The sequence below is a fragment of the Pecten maximus genome, chromosome 4 (assembly GCF_902652985.1).
Source record: "Pecten maximus chromosome 4, xPecMax1.1, whole genome shotgun sequence".
Lineage (NCBI taxonomy): Eukaryota > Metazoa > Mollusca > Bivalvia > Pectinida > Pectinidae > Pecten > Pecten maximus.
In genome coordinates this window covers 20239602-20264476 of record NC_047018.1, presented here as the reverse complement: position 1 = coordinate 20264476, position 24875 = coordinate 20239602, and the positions used below count along the sequence as shown (strand labels likewise).

Sequence of the window (24875 nt, the reverse complement as noted above, 5' to 3'; positions counted from 1 at the left end):
CCTTTTTTTTAAATTTTCAAAATCAATGCCATATGATAGATGCTCTTAATCGTAGTACTGTAGTACCTGTAAAGACATGTATATTTCATCAACAAATAATGCAATACTCAAGAAATAAATTACAAGGTTTTCCCGGGGTTTCTTTGATGTTTTTCTATTAGAAAGAGGTATATCTCAGAACTAAACAGTACATGGTAGAAAAGAAATAATCAACTTTGACTCGTGTATTGTTGCAGGAATACACGAATCATCGTTAATTATTTCTTAAGCAACTGCCGTAATTGAAAAGATAAGAAAAATGAAGTCTTCAAACTCTTCACGACGAGCATGTCTAGTCATCCTGAGGCTGGCGATCGCGTAATGGACACTTTAACTGTTTGGAAGTAGTATACGGGAGCGATAAGGGAATCACAGCATGGAATTGATGTTTCTTAAACACATTATTACACTGTTGATTTTGTTACAAGCTTTTCACATTTAAGCTCACAACTTCCTTCGAGAAATCAATGCATGATATGGCGAAGGTTCTTCATAAAGATGTCACAGTGCAACTTCGTGTAAGTATTTTTTTCTTTAGTTTTTTATTTACCGTTGTCACTAGTTCATTTTGTTTGAAAATTAAAAAAAAAAGTGCTGATTTCAAGAGAGCGTCTTACGTTATCCCTAGCGGGAATTATTAATTTAAACCGAATACAGATATTGGATTTGTTTTCGATAGACTTTTTGCAGTTTGAACAACATTTATATATTTTCGTACACATTTACCGCAAATACGACGGAGTTTCAAGAATGTTCTCTCAAAAACATTTACGGGTTTTATTTAATACAGAAATAATATCACAATTCTTTAGTTCAATCGCCATACCATTTGGTGGGATTCATAATATTGATGGATGCATATCTAATTGATATGGGCTCTAAATTGTCTGAACAAGTTTTGTTTTCACAAGTTCGTATTTTGAAGTAACCTAACATTGTTATTGACTTCACGAGTACGAAATGTTCGCTGTGGATTCTGTGAGAAGTTGGGTATCAAGACAACTAACTCACTTTTGGTTCGATTGGAAATTGTTGCAGGAATCTCGGGAAAGCATGTTTAGGTCCAGTTTGGTTCATTAATGCAAGTTTGTAGAATACCCGGCAGAACAGAATGGTCTTCTGACAGCAGTCTTTGATTTCGTGGTTCAGTTTTGTTATTTCTCCAGAAGAACAAAATTGAGACTTCATAAAATCTTATTCGAAGATTGTGCTTTATTCGTAGTTGTGCAGGATTAGTGTTGAAAATTGGAAATTTCCATTTCGATCTTGATTGGTGATCTCTTTGTGCATTGGTCCCTTAGTCTGGCATCGTTAATTTCCAATTGAACAGAACAAATTGCTCGTGCAATCAAAAATCTGACGGAAGAATTCTTTTTTACTTTTTTACTTGGTATTCAAGTCGATAGCTAAAAGGACAGTCTAAAATTGGAAGTGTTAAATAATGATGTTTAAGCATGCTACAATATGACTGATTTAATAGTGACTTGACTTAATAAAAAAAAGGTGACTTTGCTGAAGCTGTCTACATACAGGATAAAATGTCACTAACTTGCAACGTCATTGCATTACCATTACAACCATTTTACATATGTCTGTTAAGTGATTATAATATATGATCAACAAATATTACGGAATGATGAATGTTTGATATATGGTTGATTGTTGTTTTTTGTTTTAAAGGTGACCAAACGTGAATTCATTTCCTACTATGCCGGCGTAAGTGCTTCGATTGACAGTGACGCCTATTTCGATTTGATGATGCGGAATGCGTACAAACTGACCTAATTGGATGACGTCACGAATGCTGAAGACATCATCTGATAACACTGACGTCAAAAGTTTCCTCATCCGTGATAACTAGAGACAATTTATGTAACTTTTCTGGACACATACATATGCCTAACATACCCATGTTTTGTATAGACGTCTTGCTATAATCGAGCTATGACAACTTAATATCATTTTGGGGAAAAAATGGTTTGTTTAGGTATTTTTCAGTAAAAACTTTAAGGCTCATGTTAGTTTCGTTGCTATTAATTAAGGCTTTAAAACTAGTAAACTGTGTTCATCTCCGATATAAATTTGCAGAAAAGTTTCTAGTGTTTATTTCCAAATTGATAGACGTCTCCATACATAGCCTTGAGCCGAGATACTTTTGTAGCTAATTCCCCTAACATACCATCTGGTTATTTAACCAAAATGGAAATCGCACAGAAATAATTGTACAGCTATGATTTGAATTGTGTCACTGTTTGCGTTGTCGTTTAAAGTTAATATATGTGAATTGGTAATAGTGGTAGCATGTATATTTTAAGAGTATATATATATATAGTACATGTAACTGTGTTATTTCCGTAGCCCCGGTTGTTAAAAAGTATGTTTTGTGTGCCCGTTGCCAACATTGTGAAACCATACCAAAGTCCGTTTTTAATTTATTAGCATTAAAATCGTGATATCTTGAAACCAGTGTCTTCTTGATTTTGCCTGCAGACAATTTTCCATTTTTAAAAGCATGACAAAGCTTATTGCTTATTTGTCGTACGTTTATTTTGATCAGTACAGTTTATGTGGTGTGTTTTTTTTTGTATTTTTTTTACTTTTGACTTTTGGAGGAAATGATAAAACCGTCACTTTACGTGAAAGATCCACCGTGGTTTAGATCAGCATCAACCTATACATAGAGCATACAATTTCAACAGGATTCGAACGATGTATGTACAATATTTAAAGAACAGTCATCATGTTTTCACCCTGAAATTATCAAGCTTTGGATGCAAGATCATCGTCAAGTTAAACATGTCTTTAACTATAGTCAACACAATTCACTGAGTCTCTGGAGTATCCATCTGGTGTTGCCATATCTGTTTGTAACTACAAGGACAACTATCGACCTGATCATGAGTCACAATCAAATCACACACATCTAATGCGCTCCTCTGCGTCGTCAGATATTGTTTCTTGCTGTTTGGCAGATTACACAAGTCTTCGTTTCATCAAATCTGTAAACGAATTACAAAGATTGGTGTGTTAAAGTATAAGTATGGCAATATGGACAAGTCTATACAGTACTAGGAATACAGGTTTTAAGTTGAACCCTTCAGATTCGCCGATAGGATTTTCTTCATCCAAACATCTTTTCTCAGTTACAACATTGATATGATATTTCACGTTTATCACTGTGGTAAAATAAATATCGAATTCCATTGACAACAGAGATCAGTATTCATGGTACATGTATATGTACCCTGGCTATGTTCAAAAAGAATATGACAGGAAGGCGCACCTTAATTCTGTATATTACTGTTAATAGAAAACTCCATGACAAAATCAATTTGCTTTTGCAAAGCTTAAATTCAAAATGCAACTGATTTGAAATAATATTAATAACTTGCCTATTAGTTTCGTGTAATTTCTTTTACACTCCTTTAGAGCCAAGTACAGTTTCCTGACTGTAGCTTCAGCTCGAAATGTCTTCATCCAATATTCAAGAAGATATCTTATCAAATCCATGGCTTTGTTGTTATCCATTTCTGCCAATTCTATTGTTTCTATGGTAACATTCAGTTCTACGAATACTATGAAATATCCTCTTAAGATGATCATTGATATATCCGATAACTCATTCTCGGTTGGGCGTGAATTCTGAATGCTAGCAGGAATCCCAAGATCTTAAACAAAAAAGAAGCATCTGTTTAATACAAGACCGTTTAGAAATGTTTCCAAAAATAGCAATACTACAGTATTTTAATTGATCATTTTGAAACAGCTTGCTATCGTGGTTACAGCCTTTTGTGTACATACATATATTTGTATGTAGAAAACCTGGTTTCATTAAGTATTCTATGGGCGTAGCATACCGAAACGAAATCAAACAGCAATTCAAGAATCGCACAAATCAAAACACTTCATTTTAATTAAGGACATTTCTGTCACTGTATATTGGTAAATAGGAAACAATATTTCGACATTCTAATCTTAAATTGCAACTAATTGATATAAAACCGGACCTTTAGAATCAAACCGATCATCAATCCAGAATGCAAAGGGACGGAAACATATACGCCCGTCAAATGCCAGGGGACGGAAACATATACGGCCGCCAAATGCCAGGGGACGGAAACATATACGTCCGTCCAATGCCAAACGACGGAAACATATACGACCGTCCAATACCAAACAGAAATTCCATTTTATCAGATGAATGCAAATGTGGAAATCAATTTCAGAAAATATGGCTTAATAAAAAAAAAGTACAATTTCATATCGTAGTCTACAAAATGGATGAAAAAGGAGGAGAGGTCAACAGGACTCGTATCCCAACTTAAAAAAACAAAAGCGATAAAAAATAGTTGTATAATAAATGCCGCCCTTGAAAACATAACTAAATATCATTAAGCCTATCATGTTTAAAAAAAAAGATTGGTTGAAAACTCTGGACAAACACAAGTTTCCAGACGGACAGATAACGCCATAGCCTAATACTTTTGACGGGATATAAAAGTGATACCTTCTTGCGATATTTTCTCAATTTTAAGTTGTTCTATTTCTTCAAACAGTCCGGTCAGGTCGAGTCCGCAAAATTCAAATGCATTTTTCACTTGCATGAAATTTGCTTTTCCCCCGAATTCGTCTTTCCAGGCGAAGGTTATCCTGGCTATCACGGAAAGGAAGTCCAACCTTTGTCCATTCTCAAACTGTTCCCGAAGCTGTTGAATTCTAACCTCGTTCATACCCATGATACCAAAGAAAAGGGTATATGTATTCCCCACATACTTTGCAATTCGAATTATTTCCCTTGGCATAGGGCATCTTCTCAATAGAGCACGCTCGGCTTGTGGAACTGATAAAAAATAAACAAAATTGATGACCAATAACGATATTGTATAGTTCGTCTATTAAAAGCAACAACATAATTCTACATGTAACGCTCTACAATTCTAATCTATAGTGTCTAATGTTATTTAGTACCAGTTAGTTGTTGGTATTTGTTACACCATGTTAAACTCATTGCAATAAAAGATTTTGGTCGGAAAAGAAAACTTTCCATTTTTTTAACAGCCCAAATCGACTTAACATTATAATACATACCAACCTGTCAGTGTTAATGGAAGAACCAAATGCTGTGAGAATAGTATTCCGTTACGAAAGTTTGGAAGCAAACAATTTTGTTAAATTGTGGTACATTTTCTTCTTCAAAATATTGTTCAATTTAAACATTTTACCATGTTATTGTACTGGGCGGATGATATATCCACTTGTTTTGTGCTAACAAAAAGTGTCAACATTTTCAATTAACGAGAAAACGCTAAGCATACACATTCTATGTGGTTGCATTATGGTAGCTTTAACGAAAATCAGAGTGAAACTATCAAAATGTATACCTGATAGAGAAGGCTTCGCCACCTGTAAACAGATAAAAAGCGAATGTATGCGAAAAATCCCCACATTTCGGGACATAATAAAACAGGAATCATTGATAGACATACATGTATTGTGTAAGTTTGTAGTAGCGGATAAGTTTTCGTCAATGGTCTTTTCAGGAAATTCACGCAATTTACATTTTTCGAATGCTAACATACCTGTGTACTAAACATATACAGTATAATTTTCGTCAAGTATTAAATTTGCCTCTCATTCTAGTGCGACCTGGAAGGCCTGGAAACTTAAGTGATAATGCTGTGTTTATCTCTTTGTTTTTGTTATATATATTTGAAAATAAGTACTTTTATAAGTAGATATTGGAGTCGACGATATTTCTTTATGAAATTAAATTACTCTATATGTTTTAATCAATCATACCTGTTTTCGTTCAGTGAACCACACAGCCATCTCAAATGACCGTCGAGATTTCAATTTTGTCTGGGTTGTCATTAAGACTTTTACCATATTCTCGATATTTTTCACCTGAAAGTCATCGCTGACGTAGTAATCAAACGAAAGGTGACCTTGTTGGGATCGTTTCATTGTACCTTGAACAATATTTTCCAAAATGATGCGAACCATGTAACCATCCCCCTCCTCTACCTTCTTCACAACGTTGGAAAATAAAGTAATCTTCATTTGAGAGTCTTTGCAATGTAGAACCATATTCCATCGACCACTTATAGCAAAACATGCCAAGCCCTGCTGTAGATACAGTTTGTCGTCCTGGTTTGACATTCGCATCACCTCGAAGCGGTGTATGCAAGAAGCTAAAACCTTATTGTACATAGCTGGAGGAATGAACCTTCCATGGAACTCGAAACAAAGTGTCGGAGACTTGATGATCCCTTTCTGTTCCAGCAATGGTCTGATATGATCCGGGTTTGGTTCATCTAACAAGCACGGTACTATATAGTAGTCCACAGACGCTTCATCCTCTTTGGGGAGCGGCTTCACAATCAGCTCAAGACGGTCAAGGTAGAACAATATGGTATCTCTGAACTCCATAAATCCATCAACACTTCCCTTTGTCCATACCGCATTGACAAATGGTAAGGTCAGTCTTCTAGTTCTGTCGTATTCCATGATAAGGGCAGTGTTTATCCCTTCCTGGCGGAATTTCACTGTAGTCACAATCAGTCTGAAAGCCTGGATCAACCACTGGGGATCAAGGATAATCCTTGAATCCGGGTTTTCTAATTGGAAGCTTAAAATACTTCGTATTACATGGAGATACCTGAAAGAAAAAGAAACAGTGATCAAGATGTAGTTTCATCCTGAGTTTAAATATGGTAAATACCATTCATAACATGAAATGCGAAGCAATGACATTCAAAAAATAATCCTCAAACAGGAATCGCTGATAATGTACAGATGTATAATATGAGTTTGTGTTTGTTGTAGTCAGACAGACAAAACTATATTATATACTTCGATTGTAAACTCACAAATACAAAGTCATTTTGAACAATAATAAAAAAAAATTGAATTTTGAATTAAAATGTCAGGGGATAAAATCCTCGTAACGGAACCAGTATATCAATTACGAATCGTTTTATTACACCAAATAGGCAAATAATTGTAAGTCGAACAATCTGAAATCCTTCTTAGTTCGAAAAACATCTCACCACTGGGATATAACTTCTGAAAGTCTATGTTGTTATTAACTACTTACTCCAGCATTGCAAGAACGTCACGTTCATCCAATGGAACCACCAGATTCCTAGCTCTGGTCTTAACCTCATTTAAAGTTAGGACCTTCACTCCTTCACCTTTCAGAACCATCAAATCACGTTCCAGTGTGATCCATGTAGCGGGGAGAAGTTGACCCCATTGTGACTGGTGGACGGCAGCCTCCAGTACGATGTTCCAGAGGCCATCATAGGCTGGCCGTGCACCAAGAGTGCTGTCTATGACCACAAACTCAACCACGTGTCTGTCAAACGCACTAGCGACTTTGGGATCACTCTTGATTTTTCGTCGGACCTCTCGCCTAATTGACGTTCTCTGATTCTGGAAACATACCAAGTGAAAACCAAATACATATGTACCGATATAAATACAATTAGTTTACCACTGGATTACCGTAAATAAGAAACAAACCCAAATTTCTGGAGTCTTAGCACTTTCGTTCTTCTATGTTACCATGCGAGATGGTATTCTTGATTATCATAATACTTCATAATATGACTATACAAGAGATGGACTCTTTAGACATTAATTTAGTAATGGATACAATATATGCATAATGATCAATAAAATAAAACTGCATCATGCAGCTGCTTCTGAACAGGTGCTTCTGCTATTCATAAGAATCAACGCGTTGCATGTCGGTAACAAAAACCTTGGGTAATTGTTTTCTGTTGATATAGTTTCTGTGAAAATAGTGAAATTACACTGTTTTCTACACATTTGGATATTTTACTTTAAAAAATTCACACGTAAGATTTCCTTTTTTTATTGCCAGAGGAAACATTTTAAAGTGAAAATAGACGACTACTACTTAGTAGTATCAATTATACATGTTGTTCAAATCCCTGTAAAAAAGAGCACTAAAACGGTGAGTGACTCTCACCTCCTCTACCATATGACTGACTCTTACCTCCTCCACCATGTGACTGACTCTTACCTCCTCCACCATGTGACTGACTCTCACCTCCTCCACCATGTTACTGACTCTTACCTCCTCCACCATATTACTGACTCTTACCTCCTCCACCATGTGACTGACTCTTACCTGAGTTCCACCATATGACTGACTCTTACCTCCTCCACCATGTGACTGACTCTTACCTCCTCCACCATGTGACTGACTCTTACCTCCTCTACCATATGACTGAGTCTTACCTCCTCCACCATATGACTGACTCTTACCTCCTCTACCATGTGACTGACTCTTACCTCCTCCACCATATGACTGACTCTTACCTCCACCACGTGACTGACTCTTACCTCCTCCACCATATGACTGACTCTTACCTCCACCATGTGACTGACTGATACCTCCTCCACCATATGACTGACTCTTACCTCCACCATGTGACTGACTCTTACCTCCTCCACCATGTGACTGACTCTTACCTCCTCCACCATGTGACTGACTCTTACCTCCTCCACCATATGACTGACTCTTACCTCCTCTACCATATGACTGACTCTTACCTCCACCATGTGACTGACTCTTACCTCCACCGTGTGACTGACTCTTACCCCCTCCACCGTGTGACTGACTCTTACCCCCTCCACCATGTGACTGACTCTTACCTCCTCCACCGTGTGACTGACTCTTACCTCCTCCACCATGTGACTCTTACCTCCTCCACCGTGTGACTGACTCTTACCTCCACCATGTGATTGACTCTTACCTCCACCACCATGTGACTGACTCTTACCTCCTCCGCCATGTGACTGACTCTTACCTCCTCTACCATATGACTGACTCTTACCTCCACCATGTGACTGACTCTTACCTCCACCGTGTAACTGACACTTACCTCCACCGTGTGACTAACTCTTACCTCCACCGTGTGACTGACTCTTACCTCCTCCACCATGTGACTGACTCTTACCTCCTCCACCATGTGACTGACTCTTACCTCCACCGTGTGACTGACTCTTACCTCCACCGTGTGACTGACTCTTACCTCCACCGTGTGACTGACTCTTACCTCCACCATATGACTCTTACCTAAACCATGTGACTGACTCTTACCTCCACCATGTGACTGACTCTTACCTCCACCATGTGACTGACTCTTACCTCCTCCACCATATGACTGACTCTTACCTCCACCGTGTGACTGACTCTCACCTCCTCCACCATATGACTGACTCTTACCTCCACCATGTGACTGACTCTTACCTCCTCCACCATGTGACTGACTCTTACCTCCTCCGCCATGTGACTGACTCTTACCTCCTCCACCATGTGACTGACTCTTACCTCCACCGTGTGACTGACTCTTACCTCCACCGTGTGACTGACTCTTACCTCCTCCACCATGTGACTGACTCTTACCTCCTCCACCATGTGACTGACTCTTACCTCCACCACCATGTGACTGACTCTTACCTCCTCCACCATGTGACTGACTCTTACCTCCACCGTGTGACTGACTCTTACCTCCACCGTGTGACTGACTCTTACCTCCACCGTGTGACTGACTCTTACCTCCACCGTGTGACTGACTCTTACCTCCACCATATGACTGACTCTTACCTCCACCATGTGACTGACTCTTACCTCCACCATGTGACTGACTCTTACCTCCTCCACCATGTGACTGACTCTTACCTCCTCCACCATGTGACTGACTCTTACCTCCACCAGGTGACTGACTCTTACCTCCTCCACTATGTGACTGACTCTTACCTCATCCACCATGTGACTGACTCTTACCTCCACCAGGTGACTGACTCTTACCTCCTCCACTATGTGACTGACTCTTACCTCCTCCACCGTGTGACTGACTCTTAGCTCCTCCACCATGTGACTGACTCTTACCTCCTCCACCGTGTGACTGACTCTTACCTCCTCCACCATGTGACTGACTCTTACCTCCTCTACCATGTGACTGACTCTTACCTCCTCCACCATGTGACTGACTCTTACCTCCACCATGTGACTGACTCTTACCTCCACCAGGTGACTGACTCTTACCTCCTCCACTATGTGACTGACTCTTACCTCCTCTACCATGTGACTGACTCTTACCTCCTCCACCATGTGACTGACTCTTACCTCCTCCACCATGTGACTGACTCTTACCTCCTCTACCACGTGACTGACTCTTACCTCCTTCACCATGTGACTGACTCTTACCTCCTCCACCATGTGACTGACTCTTACCTCCTCCACCATGTGACTGACTCTTACCTCCTCCAGGTGACTGACTCTTACCTCCTCCACTATGTGACTGACTCTTACCTCCTCTACCATGTGACTGACTCTTACCTCCTCCACCATGTGACTGACTCTTACCTCCTCCACCATGTGACTGACTCTTTCCTCCTCTACCACGTGACTGACTCTTACCTCCTTCACCATGTGACTGACTCTTACCTCCTCCACCATGTGACTGACTCTTACCTCCTCCACCATGTAACTGACTCTTACCTCCACCAGGTGACTGACTCTTACCTCCTCCACTATGTGACTGACTCTTACCTCCTCCACCGTGTGACTGACTCTTAGCTCCTCCACCATGTGACTGACTCTTACCTCCTCCACCGTGTGACTGACTCTTACCTCCTCCACCATGTGACTGACTCTTACCTCCTCTACCATGTGACTGACTCTTACCTCCTCCACCATGTGACTGACTCTTACCTCCACCATGTGACTGACTCTTACCTCCACCAGGTGACTGACTCTTACCTCCTCCACTATGTGACTGACTCTTACCTCCTCTACCATGTGACTGACTCTTACCTCCTCCACCGTGTGACTGACTCTTACATCCTCCACCATGTGACTGACTCTTACCTCCTCCACCGTGTGACTGACTCTTACCTCCTCCACCATGTGACTGACTCTTACCTCCTCCACCATGTGACTGACTCTTACCTCCTCCACCGTGTGACTGACTCTTACCTCCTCCACCGTGTGACTGACTCTTACCTCCTCCACCATGTGACTGACTCTTACCTCCTCCACCGTGTGACTGACTCTTACCTCCTCCACCATGTGACTGACTCTTACCTCCTCCACCATGTGACTGACTCTTACCTCCTCTACCACGTGACTGACTCTTACCTCCTTCACCATGTGACTGACTCTTACCTCCTCCACCATGTGACTGACTCTTACCTCCTCCACCATGTGACTGACTCTTACCTCCTCCACCATGTGACTGACTCTTACCTCCTCCACCATGTGACTGACTCTTACCTCCTCCACCATGTGACTGACTCTTACCTCCTCCACCATGTGACTGACTCTTACCTCCTCCACCATGTGACTGACTCTTACCTCCTCCACCATGTGACTGACTCTTACCTCCTCACCATGTGACTGACTCTTACCTCCTCCACCATGTGACTGACTCTTACCTCCTCCACCATGTGACTGACTCTTACCTCCTCCACCATGTGACTGACTCTTACCTCCTCCACCATGTGACTGACTCTTACCTCCTCCACCATGTGACTGACTCTTACCTCCTCCACCATGTGACTGACTCTTACCTCCTCCACCATGTGACTGACTCTTACCTCCTCCACCATGTGACTGACTCTTACCTCCTCCACCATGTGACTGACTCTTACCTCCTCCACCATGTGACTGACTCTTACCTCCTCCACCATGTGACTGACTCTTACCTCCTCTACCATGTGACTGACTCTTACCTCCTCCACCATGTGACTGACTCTTACCTCCTCCACCATGTGACTGACTCTTACCTCTTCTACCATGTGACTGACTCTTACCTCCTCCACCATGTGACTGACTCTTACCTCCACCATGTGACTGACTCTTACCTCCACCATGTGACTGACTCTTACCTCCACCAGGTGACTGACTCTTACCTCCTCCACTATGTGACTGACTCTTACCTCCTCCACCATGTGACTGACTCTTACCTCCTCCACCATGTGACTGACTCTTACCTCCTCCACCATGTGACTGACTCTTACCTCCACCATGTGACTGACTCTTACCTCCACCATGTGACTGACTCTTACCTCCTCCACCATGTTACTGACTCTTACCTCCTCCACCATGTGACTCTTACCTCCTCTACCATGTGACTGACTCTTACCTCCTCTACCATGTGACTGACTCTTACCTCCTCCACCATGTGACTGACTCTTACCTCCTCCACCGTGTGACTGACTCTTACCTCCTCCACCATGTGACTGACTCTTACCTCCTCCACCATGTGACTGACTCTTACCTCCTCCACCGTGTGACTGACTCTTAGCTCCTCCACCATGTGACTGACTCTTACCTCCTCCACCATGTGACTGACTCTTACCTCCTCCACCATGTGACTGACTCTCACCTCCTCCACCTTATGACTGACTCTTACCTCCTCCGCCATGTGACTGACTCTTACCTCCTCCGCCATGTGACTGACTCTTACCTCCACCATGTGACTGACTCTTACCTCCTCCACCATATGACTGACTCTTACCTCCTCCACCATATGACTGACTCTTACCTCCTCCACCATATGACTGACTCTTACCTCCTCCACCATATGACTGACTCTTACCTCCTCCACCATATGACTGACTCTTACCTCCTCCACCATGTGACTGACTCTTACCTCCTCCACCATATGACTGACTCTTACCTCCTCCGCTATGTTACTGACTCTTACCTCCTCCACCATGTGACTGACTCTTACCTCCTCCACCATATGACTGACTCTTACCTCCTCCACCATGTCTAGGTGGGTTCCCACGAGAATCACGGGTGGTTGATATCTGCTGTTGGCATCAGAAAATGTAGACAGGAATTTCAGCCAGAAGTGAACACGTTCTGAAATATAATGAGACTTTGCGAGACTTTGAATCAATCATATTTACAGTTGTTCAAAAGGTGATTAGGCTAATTTAACAACAATTTTTAGACCATGATAAAATCATTTCTGGTAAAATCAACATGACCAAATTTTATGAGACTATAACACTCGTCAGTATCTTCCTACCTGCCAATTTTAAGGAATACACACACTCAGGTTTTGAAGTAAAGGAGAAATTGTATTTTCACTAATCAAATGATTAAGCTCCTCATCTTTTGAACAACAGACTGATGTCGCATAGTTTACTCGGCCAGCAATCTGATTAAAATACAGATCAACATTCACACGACGCTTCATAACGTAGCGTATAATTATGATCTGTATAAATGGTGATCTGTATTTTAATTAGATTGTTACTCAGAACGTAGTGTATAATGATGATCTGTATTTTAATTAGATTGTTACTCAGAACGTAGTGTGTAATGATGATCTGTATTTTAATTAGATTGTTACTCAGAACGTAGTGTGTAATGATGATCTGTATTTTAATTAGATTGTTACTCAGAACGTAGTGTGTAATGATGATCTGTATTTTAATTAGATTGTTACTCAGAACGTAGTGTGTAATGATGATCTGTATTTTAATTAGATTGTTACTCAGAACGTAGTGTGTAATGATGATCTGTATTTTAATTAGATTGTTACTCAGAACGTAGTGTGTTATAATGTTGCTCAGCCGGGACCACCGCCAAGAAATAGTATGTATTTATGTATTGTGAAGGTTATTCGTCATCAAATTATCAAAACATCAGAATTTTGAGTAATGATAATTTTGAAAAATTGAAGAATCGTGGAATATATTTACCTAAGATCGCGTCGTTCTGGAAACAATTATGTAAACTGAAACAGAGCAGTATAACTGCGTTTGTATTGAGGAAAATGTGCTGAAAAGTGGAGAACATCATTTCTCCACCAAAATCAAAGACACTGACATAGGTTTTATGTCCTTTTTGTCCAAAATCCTCGGTCGGTCCAGTTGTCATAACGACGGCTGCTTCTGTGTGGACAGCTGGGGTGGCTGTAGGGGGCATGGTTAAGACTATTTTGTCAGGTGTTACGGGCGAAGTTGGCGTATAGGTAGCATCAGAGGGCGTGTCCGGTGCCACAATAGTACTTCCATCAGATGTACTGGCTATGAGATCACTAAGTGGACTATCCGAAGACTTCGTTGTGTTACTTGTTGCTGCGACATCTACAAATATAGGTGTAATATGTACCTTTTCGTTTGGGTCAGCGAGACAAGTTATTCACAAATTGCAACATAATTTATTCGTGACAATGTTTGCTATTTATCACATTTCTCCATGTTAGATATCCGTGATTGGAAATTAAATTGTAAGCAGTAATCCAAGTTCCAGTTAATGAAGAATAATTATTATTTCTTGTGCATTTAAAACAAAATTTATCGTGTTTATCATAAATAAAATAATCGATTTTAATCATAATATTAAAAAGTATAAATTCTAAAACATCACACATCTATGCCAAATAGATAGAACGAAGGGTCAATTTAACATGATCCAGGGATAACCAAGACGAGGCTCAAAACAGACATGTTTCCATGTGTTCGTATTATTGATGTACCCTCCTTACGTAACTGTCTAGATTTATTTTACATTATGAAGAAATAACATATTCAAAATAATATTCAAATTTCGAAAAACAATGAACATTTTGTATTTGGAAACAGAACCTTTAAAATAATGACAATAATTTAATGAAAATATCCTTAAAACGTATCTCAAAGATACCCTATACTGCTCGATACCTTCTGTTTTGGACAGAAATGAGTCGGCTATTACATCTTTGAGCCTTTGGCGAGTAACCTCTTGTTCCATCCCTGGCTGAAGAAGCCTGCGCTGTTTACTGATACGGTCAATAATGAGTAGATTTAGGAGGACGTCCAGTTGGTTTGTAGGTTTTAATTTCCCGATGTCCTGGTCAGTCATCCGTAACATCAGTGTTGTCTTGCCGACACCTTCGTGTCCCAGGAAGACAAGACGGACACAGTAGGAGGTTTCAGTCCTGCCTTGGATGGCCTTTTTGTATCTCTCAGCAGACTCGCTCCCCATGCTGCCAAACGTCTGTATGTATTGGTGAATCGATCGGTTGTCTAAACGTCTTATCTCCGGAGGCAAACCTGCACACAATATTTAAGGAATATATCAAAACCGAGAAACGTCACCTATTTATTTTACATTACCCGGATATTTCAACATTTGTATCGCATTATCCAAAAAACATTGCACTTTCGAGCTGTTCATGTATTTATTCCATGCGGCATTTTTTATTTGGAAATACAAGTTAATCTAATACAAGTTGTTCTAAACTTGTTTGTTTTCATGAAAATTGAATATACACGTAGTTTACTTATACACAATAAGTCAATCTAATATACCTACTAGGGTTGTCTATTACAATGATAGGTATATAGAAAACAAGAAAAAGATGTCAGGAAATAGCGAACCTTCAGTATTATGTCTTCTCCATGTTATATATTCCTTAAGTTTTTCGTCGTCATTTGCCCAATCTGTCCATGTCACGACATCCCCGTCCCCCGTACCGTATAGTGCAGCCCCCGGGCCAGCGGCCCTACAGAGGGCGTCGAGGATCCCGACACTATGACTACCGTCGTTCTCCTCGGTAGCAGTCATACAACAGCACCAGTGGAGACTGGTCACGGCACCATCTTTACTACCGTGCATGATCAGGTGTGTCGTGGCGGGATGTCTTCGAACTAGCTCTTCTATAAACTCGACACTTCCACACTGTGACGCAATATGGTATATGGTCATATGTCGGTCATCAAAGAGGTCACGGCCCTCTCTCACCCAAGTGTCTATTTTAGACATATCACGAAAGCGGACAGCATCCCACAGTTCTTGATAGGTCAAGCGAGAAGTAGTTTTAATTTCATTGGTCCTAGAAGGAATGTAAATACGGATTAATACGAGAATTAAGATATGCTAACGTTTTTAAATGATACAAGAAATACAGATAACAAAAGTGTTTAATGTTTAAAAATTCATCCAAAATATTCATCTTTATCTATGATATTTCCGTAATTGTTAAAAAAATGTCATGCAGTCGTTAAAATATGACAAGAAATTGAATTTGTTCTTCAGTTATATTTGACATTCGTTCAACTTGTGTATTTAATTAAATTGAATATGAATTAAAGCACATTAACAAATAAAGCACATAGACTTAGCACAGATTCACGACACAGAGTCCATTATAATATATGTATGATATATATCTATTTTAGAGCGTGGGCTGGGAATGTGTGTAGAGACTACTTACATAGTGTAGGTTAATCAGAGATCTGTCTTTTGAAACTGTAACGAACAAAACAAAAACTTTGTTATACTTTAAAGATACGGTATATAATATAGTCAATACTTTAAAGATACGGTGTATAATATAGTCAATACTTTAAAGATACGGTATATAATGTAGTCGATACTTTAAAGAAACGGTATATAATATAGTCAATACTTTAAAGATACGGTATATAATATAGTCAATACTTTAAAGATACGGTATATAATATAGTCGACACTTTAAAGAAACGGTATATAATATAGTCAATACTTTAAAGATACGGTGTATAATATAGTCAATACTTTAAAGATACGGTATATAATATAGTCAATACTTTAAAGATACGGTATATAATATAGTCAATACTTTAAAGATACGGTATATAATATAGTCAATACTTTAAAGATACGGTGTATAATATAGCCGAGTTTGTGTCCATGTGATGACACACCTATCTGCGTATTTCATTTACTCCGTTTACATTTAACACATACTCCTGTCAAAAACTTTTTCGACTGAAATGTTGTGATTATCTGTGATTAACTCTTCGCTTATATATATCACGGATACGACAGACGATTTACCATTAGTCCCTACCACGGGTACGACAGACGATTTACCATTAGTCCCTACCACGAGTACGACAGGATGAGTTACCATTCGTCCTACCACGGGTACGACAGAGAAGATTTACCATTCGTCCTATCACGAGTACGACAGAGACGGGTTACCATTCGTCCTACCACGAGTACGACAGACGATTTACCATAAGTCTTTACCACGAGTACGACAGGACGATTTGCCATTCGTCCCTACCACGGGTACGACAGACGATTTACCATAAGTCTTTACCACGAGTACGACAGGACGATTTGCCATTCGTCCCTACCAAGGGTACGACAGACGATTTACCATTCGTCCTACCACGGGTACGACAGGATGAGTTACCATTCGTCCCTTCCACGGGTACGACAGAGACGATTTGCCATTCGTCCCTACCACGGGTACGACAGACGATTTACCATTAGTCCCTACCACGGGTACGACAGACGATTTACCATTCGTCCTACCACGGATACGACAGACGATTTACCATTAGTCCCTATCACGGATACGACAGACGATTTACCATTCGTCCTACCACGAGTACGACAGACGATTTACCATTAGTCCCTATCACGAGTACGACAGACGATTTACCATTAGTCCCTACCACGAGTACGACAGACGATTTACCATTAGTCCCTATCACGGATACGACAGACGATTTACCATTCGTCCTACCACGAGTACGACAGACGATTTACCATTAGTCCCTACCACGAGTACGACAGACGATTTACCATTAGTCCCTACCACGAGTACGACAGACGATTTACCATTAGTCCCTACCACGAGTACGACAGACGATTTACCATTAGTCCCTATCACGGATACGACAGACGATTTACCATTCGTCCTACCACGAGTACGACAGACGATTTACCATTAGTCCCTACCACGAGTACGACAGACGATTTACCATTAGTCCCTACCACGAGTACGACAGGACGATTTACCATTCGTCCTACCACGGATACGACAGGACGATTTACCATTAGTCCCTACCAACGAGGTACGACAGTACGATTTCACCATTAGTCCCTACTCACGAGTACGACAGACGATTACCATTAGTCCCTAACCACGAGGTACGACAGGACGATTACCATTAGTCCCGACCACGAGTACGACGAACGATTTACCATTAGTCCCTACCCACGGGTACGACAGGACGAGTTTTACCATTAGTCCCTTACCACGGGTACGACAGTAGCGAGGTTAACCATTAGTCCCTACCACGAGGTACCGAACAGACCGATGTATCCATTCTGTCCCTACACGAGGGTACGACAGTACAGATTAAAATCATTCCGTACCTACCACGAGTAAGCGGACAGGACGAGTTAACCATTCGTCCCTACCACCACGGGTACGACAGGACGATTTACGCATTAGTACCCTACAAACGAGGTACGGAACAGAACGAGTTACCATAATCGTCCTACCACGGAGTACGACGGACGAGTTACCATTCGTCCTACCACGAGGTACGACAGAGAAGATTTACCATTCGTCCTACCACGGGTACGACAGAGACGGGTTACCATTCGTCCTACCACGAGTACGACAGGACGATTTACCATTCGTCCTACCACGAGTACGACAGACGATTTACCATTCGTCCTACCACGAGTACGACAGGCGGTTTACCATTCGTCCCTACCACGGGTACGACAGACGATTTACCATTCGTCTTTATCACGGGTAAGACGATTTATCAAAGACGACGGACAAACCAGGGACTAGTCAACAATGCCTTTCTTGTTTGTCAGTATTGTTTCTTTTAAACATAAGTCTAGTCTTAGCAACAAAGAAAACTGATAAAAAGTATCCGGTATTTAGATTAAATTAGACAGATATAACTAGTCTACAGATTACGTAGAACTGGTGAAGCTCTGCTCTAGACATGGGGATACGTCTCGTATCGGCCGGCCTGACTGAACGGGTATTTAAAATCCTGCCATTATCGATATACCAGAAGTTATATAGACAGTAAACTTACACATATACTGTACATGTATCTGTAGTTTACCTGTTAGAGAATTATAGCTACCACTGAACTAATTCTTCTCCTGAATAGTACATGTTATGTATCTAGAGCTCTAGAATACTATATGGCCAGTAGAAATGGTATACATTTGTAGTAAGAATGTATTATATGGAATAAAATACCTTAACCATGTTTAGGAACGGTCTCTGCCAGTAAATGTATCTCGGGTGGCCACATATGTATACAATGGTGCATGTGTACCATTTTTTCTTTGTCCACACAACAATTAAACCAGTCTGGTGTAGATATACCGGTAATGAAGCCAAGAAAACCTTAAACTCTGCTAAAATTTTACATGTTAGAATTGTTTTCTCCCATACGTCCTTTAATGCCACTCTGTCAACAAAACAATTTGGTGTCGATCCTGTGTATATAAAGTTATATATATAATATACATGTATATGTGTCAATGCATTTTACTGAAATCACTTGACAGAGTATAAACCTATTTAGTTTAATCAACATGACAATTACTTTATATAACAATGTCTATTCTACAATAGTACCCCTGGCACTCGCCCCGTACCTACATATAAACTTACCACATATGTCCAGTTTATCCGGTCCATTCCTTTATTAACACTTCATGTTATCACACGCTTTGTAAAACTGTCCAATCGGAGAGTATATAGTACAAGGGAGACAACTCGAGTCGAAACTATCTTATACAAACATAAAATCATTTCATCTACACAGGTAACAAAGGGGATAACAGCTATTCCTGTTTCTTACCTACTACTGGACTGGATTGTATACTCTGAGAATAGTACATATGCATCCAATGCGCTTGTAGACTGTACACCTACTAATTTTGGCGGACTTGTATACTGTACACCTACTAATTTTGGCGGACCCAAATTTTAGCGCATTATCAAATTTTACAGATTAACACAATAATGGATTTGCCTAGGAAACAGTGTATAGAATGTGTAGTTAACGCGATCATAATTTAGCGCAAGTGTTGAAGTAAAAGCATCGCTATATAAGTTCTATACAGTATTTGATTTGGATTTCCATAGGATTTCAATCTGTGTTCGTCGCCGAGTGCCACGTAAAGGAAACTACTTGTGCCAGATTGATGCCCCATTTGCTGAGATTAAGATAGGTCAAATGTTTGAGTTTCGATAAACAAAGCTTCAGGAAAGTATGGTAATTGTAACTCGAGAAATCTTCGGTTTAGACTTTTTTTCCAGAGGTGAAGAAAACGAAGGTGAACGTAGGCCGTGGAGTATGGATGATGGAAAGACGGGTGTAGAGAACGAAAGTGGGTATCGAAGATGGAAGACTGGACAGCGCTATACACATAACATAAATCTTGATATCCGTCATATTTCATGGGTATCACGGTATGGACATTTTCTATTTTGATGCTTCACATTATTCTTTCTGCCAGTTTTCACTATTTTACAATTATTTATTCTGAACTTACAAAATAGTATTCTTTCTTTATCATTTGAACTTTTGAAATAATTTTCAAAATTGCAATTATTTTTATAAATGGAAAAATTGATCATACCAAATCTACTTGAGTTAGTTTTACCCTTTGTGAATTCAAATTTACATCAATCCACATTAATTTGAAATATTTTGTGTAAAATGTAAATATGTGACGACATGTATAATGTACATTATTTTCGCTTATAAATACACAAGACATATTATAATCTCATAATTGAGTTTGTTTTATCTAGACAGCAACATTCTTGAAAAGTAACTAATCATTAATATTATTTTTGTGGCTGGTGCCTTGTTCCCCAAAATCCATAGTTTACTGTTCTTTTGTTTTCAATCTCCTAATAAGATAACATACAGCATTTCAATAAAAGTGTTCTATATTCTGTATATGTTTGTTGAATCCCTAGAATTCACAGCTATACATCAAGATGTGCTTTACTATTTCATCCAAAAGATCAAGTATAGATTTGGAAGAGAAATTCAGCTTTCTACCTTTCTTTAAGATATGCATACCAAGCAGCAATTGGGGTTTTCTTTCTTTTTTTCTTTTTAAATACCTGGTATTATGGTTTTTGGCATCATTAAAGGAACATGTTTGCAAGAAAACTGTACCTACATACATGAAACTTTTTCACAGTAATATTACTACATGTTTGAAAGTAAAATCATTTATATTGACAAATCTACCTATTACCTATGTAAAATATGTACATTTTATCAACATTAACTTTTTAATTCCAGCATTGACAGTATTGGCTAAAACATCAAGTTGATTTTGTAAATCATTAGGACTATCAAGGTAATATTGCCATCTGTGTACAGAAGGGTAAATAAATGTTTATTTAGTTTAGTTTCAAATTTGCTACTAAGTCATTCAATACCTTCAAAATTAGTTCAAGGTTAATTATAAGAGGGAACATTGTAACACGGTGTCCTGGTTACCTAATAAATATTAGTATTGTTTGGTTTGTTTAACGTCCTATTAACAGCCAGGGTCATTTAAGGACGTGCCAGGTTTTGGAGGTGGAGGAAAGCTGGAGTACCTGGAGAAAAACCACCGACCTACAGTCAGTACCAGGCAACTGCCCGGCGTGGGTGCCGGGACACGTTAACCACTCGGCCACTCCGGCCCCCTGACTAAATATCAGGCCTCTGAGTCTTCAACTAGAGAAGATTATTAGTGTTTTACCATATTTCAAGCTTTGATGGAAACAGAAACAGAGATCAGAAACAGTGATAAATTTCCAATTTGTTTAAACAGCATTGGTGTTTTACCCTTAGGACCTTTCATGAAAGATACATAATGTATTTTCATCCTGTCACTATGAATGAATGCCCGACAAACTCTGTAAAACTTGTCAACCCTCTGTGACAGATGGTCTGATGAAGGGTAACACTTACAACCTCCAGCCACTTTGGGTGGTGTGGCATAAAAAACAACCATAAGAATATATACAATGTACAGTTTATTTTAAAAGAGTAACAACAGGTTTTGTTTCTCCTTTTTGATACAGAATATCACCTCTTTATCAATTAACATTCAAAGAATATCTTATATTAGATCTTCTTTAGTTTAATCTTACTTCCTCTTTGTTTCTATAACGACAAAAACAAGTCAATGAGAAAAGGAAAACAAGTGCAAACATGGATACTATATAATTTATTATGTTGTAAGAAGTCAGCAAACGCCATAATTAAATACATATAAACAACAACATACAAAGTGACTGTCCCAGAGGACTGTAATGATGTCGAACTACAGTATTTTGTTAGTATTACTGTGTGGTAAATAGTGCCTCAGGTAAGTCTACTCAACAGTACAGATGGTAGAACTGGACAGAAAATGCCTGAACTACACAAAGACAGAAAGTATATATTCATAAATAAACAGTTTATATTTCAATTATAACAGATATCATTTTAGTTTGCATACCATATCTATCATGTATTTCACTCTAAGTAGCTAGGGAGTGGGCTTATTGTAGGACAATCAAATAGGCTGAGGGAGACATGATCAGATATTGGTCTATTGTCTAAAAAAAAAAAAAAAAAACTAAAAAATCTTTCTATAGATAAATAATGTACTAAGGGGTAATTTGTATTTGAAATGGAACATCAATAACTCATGATTACCTAATTGGGGGAGGGGTAACAAAGAAGAAAAAAGAAGAATACAAAACATTGAAAGTTCGGATTTAAGCCATCATCTTTATCGATCATCTTTTGTGTAAGAGTTGTCGCCTTCCTGTCTATGTTGACATGTATAGCCTCATCGACTATAAACAAGTTCAGGTAAATCCTTCCAAGCAATCCTCCTGTAAAACAGTTATAATGATTCCTACACTAATCAAACCAGAACCTTTTGATGTCATATACTTCACACAGGGGATTGATTCTGATAGATTTTTCAGAAAATAATATGATGGGACTTGAGCCTGAATAACACACGTGGGAATCTGTTTTATGTACGATGTCATCAAAGTGTATTGTATGGTCAAAGTTTAAGGTTTCCACATGGTATTATCACGCTTCCTTCAAAACTGTGTAGGAAAATTTTGCCTCTTCTGAGCGTAGATTTTTCATGCTGTATGTGTTCCCTATAAGACAAAATTAATAATATTCAATAAGGTGAAAATTTCAGCTGATTTGGCAGCTAGTTTTGAAACACTAAAATATAAATCACTCAATATTCAGCCATTTAATATCAGCTTGCTAAAATGTTACCCCCCACATATAGTGTAGCATGTTCTTACCAGGAACATACTAGGTACATACCGACCTTATAGTGATGGGACTGTTATACTGTACACATAAAGAATAAGTTTAAATCTATAATTCATGTTTTAACAACAGATTTACATTCTATTCCTGTTTAAATACTGCACATTAATGAAAATCATGTACTATCAAGAGTAAAATTCAAATATTTGTCTCGCCTGTCCTGCTTTGTCAGTATAGTAAGTTTTAAGCAAACTCCAAAATTCACTTAATTCATTTTAAATATTTTTTTCTCAAAAAACAGCCAAAATAAAGCATAGAAACTCAGAAACTCTCTGTATATATTACAGACATGTGTAAATATTGATGCATTGCAAAACATATATTAACATTGCAATGTTAATAAGTTGATAAATTAAGTTTCTGCCAAATATCAACAGGAAGCAAAACAACCTACAATCAAGACGTCTGCAATGACCAAACTGAATTACTATGATAGTAACTTCACTGACCTCTGGGAACAAAGGCAGAGTCGCCAGCCTCCATGACGACAGAAGCTCTGTGTATGGTTAGTGTAACGGCACCTCGCTCTAACAGGAAAATCTGAAATAACAAATGGAGAGAACCATTAAGATATTTAACTCCCTTCAGGCTATAAAGAAAATTACTAGACAAGTACCATTTACAAAATGTGTTAATTGACCAGTATTATTTTGCAACAATAACCCTTTTCTTAACTATTATTTGTGATGGCACATCAGGTAAGATGTGAGCTCTGTAATTTACCAATTTTTTAATGAACTGTAGTAATGCTAGGAAATGGGAGCTGCACAGTGATGACACTGAGCAGAGACAGACCAGGATAGGATAATGGTAAAACATAAAATAACAATACTATATATGATCAGGACAGTAATAAATCTATATTGGGGAGTAGAGCCACGCTATAAAAATTGTACCCCTAACTGATCATATGTCCCAGATCAGGAAACTACTATGGGGCACTGGGTACTACAAGAATAGCTACCAGTCATAGGTTATAATTTCAAAACCTACCAGAACATCTTTACATACTATGAAAACATACCAGAGTGCCTCGGCTAACCATCTGAATTGTCTTCTCCTGCAAGGGGCGTAGTAGTAACACCCCAGTACCGAACCCCTTCTGGTCTAGGGTTCGAGACATTACAAACGGGTCTTCAGGTGTAGGTGGTTTACCAGATGGACCCACAAATACACCACTGTCTTTACTGGCAAAACACTCTGAAAAAGTATCATGATGACTTAACAAAAATATGCGGGCAATTGTCTGTCAGGAAAAAAAGCTGAGAAGCTATCTGAAACATCATCTTTGCCCTCTACCATTTAGAGTGTACATCACCATACCCAGAGATAATCCGGCGGGTAGGACAGGTGACTTCTATACATTAAAACCTCCAGTCAGTGAATACACCCTGGTTGCCATAGTGAAGGCAATTGTGATGTCAATTATCCCGCCGTATTTAAGTAAACATATTAATCTGTGTCAAGTCTGATGACAGGGATTTCCTCTCCACTACTTACCTACATAAACTTCTTCATCTGTTTCTGGATTGACCACAGGAATTTCATCCGATACCGTCAGGTTCATATCTGATGGAATCTCTGTATGCATGGATAGATTCCTTGGAGGTGACTCACCATTATTTCTCCTCTCTAAATAATTAAGACATTGTCAAATCACATTAATATTTTGG

General features: G+C 39.2%; 2 protein-coding genes across 2 annotated transcripts in view; both read right to left on the bottom strand.

Annotated features, from left to right (window-relative positions):
* Positions 1-2580: 2580 nt before the first annotated feature.
* LOC117325450 lies at positions 2581-19596 on the bottom strand. The gene is made up of 12 exons (XM_033881662.1): positions 19509-19596; positions 16293-16327; positions 15457-15911; positions 14758-15129; positions 13795-14181; positions 12840-12946; positions 7136-7473; positions 5839-6697; positions 5421-5442; positions 4547-4879; positions 3432-3707; positions 2581-3038 (listed from the first exon to the last, which is right to left on the bottom strand). Coding segments are annotated over exons 2-12 (3177 nt in total). The 5' UTR covers positions 16295-16327; positions 19509-19596; the 3' UTR covers positions 2581-3012.
* A 2278-nt stretch (positions 19597-21874) lies between these two features.
* The window catches only part of LOC117325449 (nucleoprotein TPR-like), a 37187-nt gene continuing 34186 nt past the window's right edge, over positions 21875-24875 (bottom strand). Inside the window, exons 22-25 of the mRNA XM_033881660.1 lie at positions 24703-24834; positions 24227-24402; positions 23652-23742; positions 21875-23018 (exon numbers count right to left, since the gene is read on the bottom strand). Coding sequence (XP_033737551.1) covers positions 22945-23018; positions 23652-23742; positions 24227-24402; positions 24703-24834 — 473 coding nt within the window. The 3' untranslated portion in view covers positions 21875-22944. The remainder of the gene's footprint in view (positions 23019-23651; positions 23743-24226; positions 24403-24702; positions 24835-24875) is intronic.

Bases quoted from the DNA above. Each gene is read 5' to 3' on its own strand.
- LOC117325450 (XM_033881662.1), bottom strand. The intron at 15,130-15,456 runs GTTCGCTATTTC...TATTGTGTGCAG, and splicing joins GAGAAGACATAATACTGAAG to GTTTGCCTCCGGAGATAAGA. The intron at 3,708-4,546 runs GTATCACTTTTA...TTTTTGTTTAAG, and splicing joins TGAGAAAATATCGCAAGAAG to ATCTTGGGATTCCTGCTAGC.